At 37.7% G+C, this 5,764-nt stretch overlaps 1 protein-coding gene across 1 annotated transcript in view; it reads left to right on the top strand.

Annotated features, from left to right (window-relative positions):
• Window positions 1–987: 987 nt before the first annotated feature.
• Window positions 988–5,764, top strand: part of snap91a (synaptosome associated protein 91a) — a 46,077-nt gene continuing 41,300 nt past the window's right edge. The window contains exon 1 of the mRNA XM_079624870.1: window positions 988–1,825. Coding sequence (XP_079480996.1) covers window positions 1,696–1,825 — 130 coding nt within the window. The 5' untranslated portion in view covers window positions 988–1,695. The remainder of the gene's footprint in view (window positions 1,826–5,764) is intronic.

Below are 5,764 nucleotides of genomic sequence, written 5' to 3'. Positions count from 1 at the left end.
ACATGCTTTCACTACAGCTGTTTTTCTTCTTTAAAGAGTGATCTAATTTAACTAAAGTACAGCCATAATCAAATGAGGGGATTATGAATTTATAAAATGAATGAAGACCACCATTAAAATGACGTAAGTATATTATTTATATTATTTTTTGTTTATGATGCTGTTCTGACTTTATTATTATTATTATTTTTTTTTAATGGTACGAAACTAGGAAAAGGGTTTGGCACTTACTGTGTGAATAAAAAAAATCATGGCGATGATTCGAAAAGGTTAAATGATCCTGAAAAAAAATGGTCAAAAACAACTGGATTGGAAATAAATGGGAGACGAATTTCATCTATTGGAAACATTTGGTACTGCGCCAAAACTGATAGGCTATAATCAGCCTCAAATTTATAACACAGTTTGTTTAGATTTATGGCTTTGATTTTCTCACAATTTTAGGGTTAAACGTGTTTTGGAAAATATATATTTCATACAAAAACTGAAAATGGTATCTTTGTGCATTTTTTATAACAATGTAAAATTAACAACTTTTTTCAAGTTCACTTTTTTAAATGTTTAACTACCGCATAAATATAATTTAGTAGCATAAAAGTCCCTAAAATACAAAATATTACATTAAAAACAATCATTTAGTTGGAAGAAAAAAAAAATAGGTCATTTTTAACCGACACGCGAATTTTATTTTTGTGATATAGTTGTGTTTATTGCCTAATAAAGGTCATATCAAGCAGTTGAGGAACTTGAAGAAAATGATAATGCTTGAACATTCTTGAACAGTCCTTTGTTGTAGACAAGCTAATTTTAATCACGAATAACAGCCACTGAACGGATCTTTAGGGTGAACTGACTGACTGAAAAGATTCATTCCAAGAGGAATCAAATTCCCCACCTCCGGTTACCATAGCAATTAAACAGCACATTTACATGGGGCGCAGATAGTAAAACGCAATCTGGGGTTTTAATGACGTGTGACCTGACTCATGCGTGGGGGCGGAGTGATAGGAAAAATAAATAAATATTGAGTCCATTAGGGACCGCGGCTTCCCGTTATCGCAGCGTTTCATCCTCCTTGTTCAGCAATTGTCCGAAACTGGACATAGCCACAGGGTGAATAAAAAGTAGGGAGAGCGTCTTTTAGAGATGAGGAGAACAACGCAAGCCGTTTGAAGGTTTGGGTGACTGCACATCCAGCGGGGTTTGTCGGGAAGATTAATCCTTGATCTGGAGGAGGAGAGAAGGACGACTGTTCGAGCCGAGCATCATCGTTAACAGCCTTTTCCAATACAAAGTGGAAATAGCGAGGACAATCCTTTAGTACTTTATATAAATTGTCTTTTATAACATTCAAGCTCACCGTTTTCTCTTTTTAATAACTATTTGCGGTTGAAATAGTCGTTACGCATCTCCCGCATCCCCACGAGGGGAATACACAGCGCAGGCGTTGACCTGAAATTTATATTTTAGTAAACACGGAGTCTAGCTCTGTATGTTTTAGTATTGCCTTAGGTATGTCCATAGCTCATCATCCATGCTAAAGATTTAATCTTGATAACAATAACATCATATTAATATCGCGAATTGTGGCCGCGAATCCATTTTAAAGGGCCTCATCCTTTTGGACGCTTTGGAGCAACTCGACGCGTCTCTTTATACGGGAGTAAGGGCGTTTGATTCGGCGAGAGAAGAAAGATGTCGGGTCAGACTTTGACGGACCGCATCGCCGCGGCGCAGTACAGCCTCACGGGATCCGAGGTGGCTCGTGCGGTGTGTAAAGCGACCACGCACGAGGTGATGGCACCTAAAAAGAAACATCTCGAATGTAAGTTGGTTCAGGTTAAGATTACACATTTCTCTGCCTTGTTTAATGTCTATCAAATATACCTACACCATCTGTTCAACTATACACATCATGGTTTCCCACTTTGCCCATCATCATTCCTCAAAGGTCATCAAACACCACTGGATTGGTTAGAAAGGTCTGTGGTGCTGTTTTGGTGTCAGTATTGTGGAATGGAGATATGAAATTTCTCTGTGACTAATGGGCCCTCATTTCACAGTGTGTCTGTCACTAAGCAGAGAGACACCAGAATGAACAGAGAACATGGCTTCCGTCCACTGTATGGCCTGAAAGGAAACAGACTATCTCACACTTCCAAGTCATTTGTTTGGAAAGCCATTTATTTGGTATGAAATGGAATCTATCTATCTATCTATCTATCTATCTATCTATCTATCTATCTATCTATCTATCTATCTATCGTTAATATACAGGTTTATATATATAAAACTTAAAAGATAGACATTTTAAGCGATATGTATATAGATATGCAAACCTATTAGACAGTTCAATTACAGTATATATATAAAATGTAGCCTACATATCACTGAAAATATTATCTATCTATCTATCTATCTATCTATCTATCTATCTATCTATCTATCTATCTATCTATCTATCTATCTAGTGCAATATAGGACAATATAGATTTTCAGATTTTAATATATTTATAATGTGCTCTAGAACCTTTTGTCTACTAGCTGTAAGTCTGTAAGTTACTGTACATTACTCAGTGTTGATAGCATGGTAGGAAGTACACTCGAAGGCTAAAGTAATCAACCTCCAGATGAGGTTGAGTAGCATGTGACCGGGAATTGTTTCGGCAGCTCCAATACACTTTCATTGCCTCTCAGATTCACCTCTGTTGAATTATACATGGCTCTGTTGGTCAAAGGTGAGGATGTCACCAAGAACATGAAGTGGAACATTTGAGACCAACGTTCAACCCCTTTGATATTCAATGAAAGTTTAAAACTCAATGTCTTATTGTGTGTCATGTAGGGGGGGAAAACAGATTGACAAATATGCATGTTGTTTACTCAGACCTCTAGTTGTAAAAAGAATTGGTAGAAATTGGACACAAACAGACAAACAATCTGCAAAATTCAACAACCGTTAGATGTGATATTGAAAGTAGATATAGCTAGTATTTGAAACGATTTTACAATTGTCTCATGCTGAAATGTAAACAGTGTCTCATTGAAATATGGCACATAAATCTCTCTGAATCATGGTTCTTAAATCAATAGCTTTCAGTCCTGATCAGCATCACAAAAGGTCTGTGTTTGTGGCAGGTGTTCTAAGCACTGTGACACTCCCACATCTGCCTCAGAGGAGCATGGGTAATCAGAACACGTCAATTAAAGCAGAGATAAGCAATTCAACTGCAAGGCTCAGGACAAATTCACGTGGTTGAAAAACCTTTCCTTGGTTTCCATCCATGTAATCTTCCTGTGATGAATATTTATTCAGTTTATTTATAGTTTTTAACCCATTCAGTATTATTTTGTATGCAGCACTCAGCATTCAGGCGACATGCCAGCAATCTCTTTAATGTGCTGACTCATTAGTTCACCTCCCATTTTGTAATGTACACTCATTTCGGTAACATAATGTCGCTTGTCTTGACTTTTCAGATCTTATGTGTACCTAGTTAATTGTCATTTTTAGTATTTTGGTATTTAAACCAAAATCAGAAAATGAACAATGAAATCAACTTGCATTTTGTTACATGGAACAAATCAGTTTGAATAGCAGGAAAAGGGGGTGGACCTTCTAGGTGGATTGTGCTGTTGAATTAGTGCATAAAGATCAGTGGCATGCAGTGATGTTCAGAAATGAGGCAAAGTCCTTTTTTACTTTGACACATTTTCAGGTTAAATAAATAAACATTACTTAGGCTACCAAGAAAACAACAACCAATACAATTCTATAATGTATTTTTACATTAACAATGCAATTAATGTTCTATTTATTAAAAACAAGCATATTTCACATCAAGTTCACATTTATTTCAAAACAATAACTTTAAGAATGCAGTAACAAATTTATTTAGCCTGGCCAAACTCATCGCTCACTGAAACCCCTCAATATTGTGTTTCCAAAGTCATTTCAAGTTCGAATGTGCTGTGACAAAGCGGTGATATCTAAGTGGGTGAGTTGTTCACTTACTTTTTAATTATCACATTAACACAATTATTCAATCCAACAAAGTGACATTCCCCCATTCATTCTCAATTGACCATCACCAAACCCACCCCACGCTTTAGTTTAGGGGGTCTCTTAAAACTCAGTGCGCTCAGGGGAGGCGAGGAGATGCTGCTTCTCAGCGTAACTTTAAAGGAACACGCCGACTTTTTGGGAATTTAGCTTATTCACCGTATCACCCAGAGTTAGATAAGTCCACATACCCTTTTCATCTCTGTGCGTGCCGTAACTCTGTCTGACGCACCCACCGCCATTCTAGCTTAGCACAAAGACTGGAGGTATACGGCTCCAGCTAGCATACTGCTCCCAATAAGTGACTAAATAACGCCAACATTTTCCTATTTACATGTTGTGATTTGTACTTTGTATAGTCACAGCGTGTACAAATAACAGGGCCACATGAGACACAGCCATCTTCTAACCGTATACATACTGGGAACTATATTCTCAGAAGGCGAAGGAAGCACTGCTCCTTCTGCGGAGTGATTTGCTCGCAGCACCTGAGAAGCCCCGTGGTGAGGAGCAGAGAGTTCACTCAGTGTTGCTAGAATTACTGTTATTTTGTCACTTATTGGGAATCAGTATGCTAGCTGGAGCCATTTACCTCCAGTCTTTTTGCCAAGCTAGGCTAGCGGTGGGTGCGTCAGACAGAGTTACGGCACACACAGAGATGAAAAGGGTACTTAGGCCTATCTAACTCTGGGGGATACGGTGAAGAAGCTAAAGTCCCAAAAAGTCGGCGTGTTCCTTTAACCGATGGTGTCACTGTTGGACAGTGTCACTTAAAAATCAGTTATTTATACACTTTTAATGTGTTCATTCGTGTTCATAAAATTCACCTCATTTCTGACATTTCCAACCCCCCATTAGGATTTTTAAACATTGCATCGCCTCAATGTTATGTCCTGTGACCGGGAAAACTGCACAGATGTTTTTTTCCCCCAACATATTAAAGGGATACTAAAAGGCTTCATTGTATCAGGCCTGTGTTTGGAACTGTCTAGCAGAAGCAGCAGTAGCCATGACCCAATAGTATAATAGCATTTAAGACACTAAAATTGTCCTGAGTGTCACTGCATTAGATAATGGAATATAAAAACAACTAGCATCTGCGAACAACATTTTTTTTTAGAGCATTTCTCACTTTTATAGAAAAGAACTACGGTAACTACCTTGCAAGTACGTCTTTCCAACTGGTCCCAAGTTGATTTTAGTGAATGCATCAAGCAATTCCCCCTCAAGTTCACACAGGTGTGCTAGCAGTAAAGTGTAGTTCATTGCATTAACTATGGACGTTCCACTGATTAATGTTGTTCAATGAATTTTCGTAGTCGTAATCCAGCCATTTCAACAGGAATACATCACTAGGCCATTTTTAGGTGGACCCAAATTTCTACCCAGCCCCCCTAAATATTTTGTGATTAGCTCCCAATCTGTACACAAATTTGTGATCGCCTCAGTCCCCTTTAAGTTTCAGCTACTCCCCGTCTTTTAGAGTTATTCAGCGTGTTTTTCTCCAGCGAAGAAGACATACTTATATTCATTCTAAAATTGTATTTATTTTAAATTGTGTTTTTTGATGTCAGTGAATTATAGAAGTGGCAAATTTAGATAGATTAATGTGCTGTTATTTTTTTTAAATAGAAAACAAAAAAGGAATGGTTTAACATAGGGCAAATAAACCATAGGCCTATTGCTAATCTAGGCTATTAC

The sequence above is a fragment of the Phoxinus phoxinus genome (genome assembly GCF_949152265.1).
Source record: "Phoxinus phoxinus genome assembly, chromosome: 10".
Lineage (NCBI taxonomy): Eukaryota > Metazoa > Chordata > Actinopteri > Cypriniformes > Leuciscidae > Phoxinus > Phoxinus phoxinus.
The sequence above is the reverse complement of the archived record's forward strand: the minus strand, read 5'-3'. Positions and strand labels throughout refer to the sequence as shown.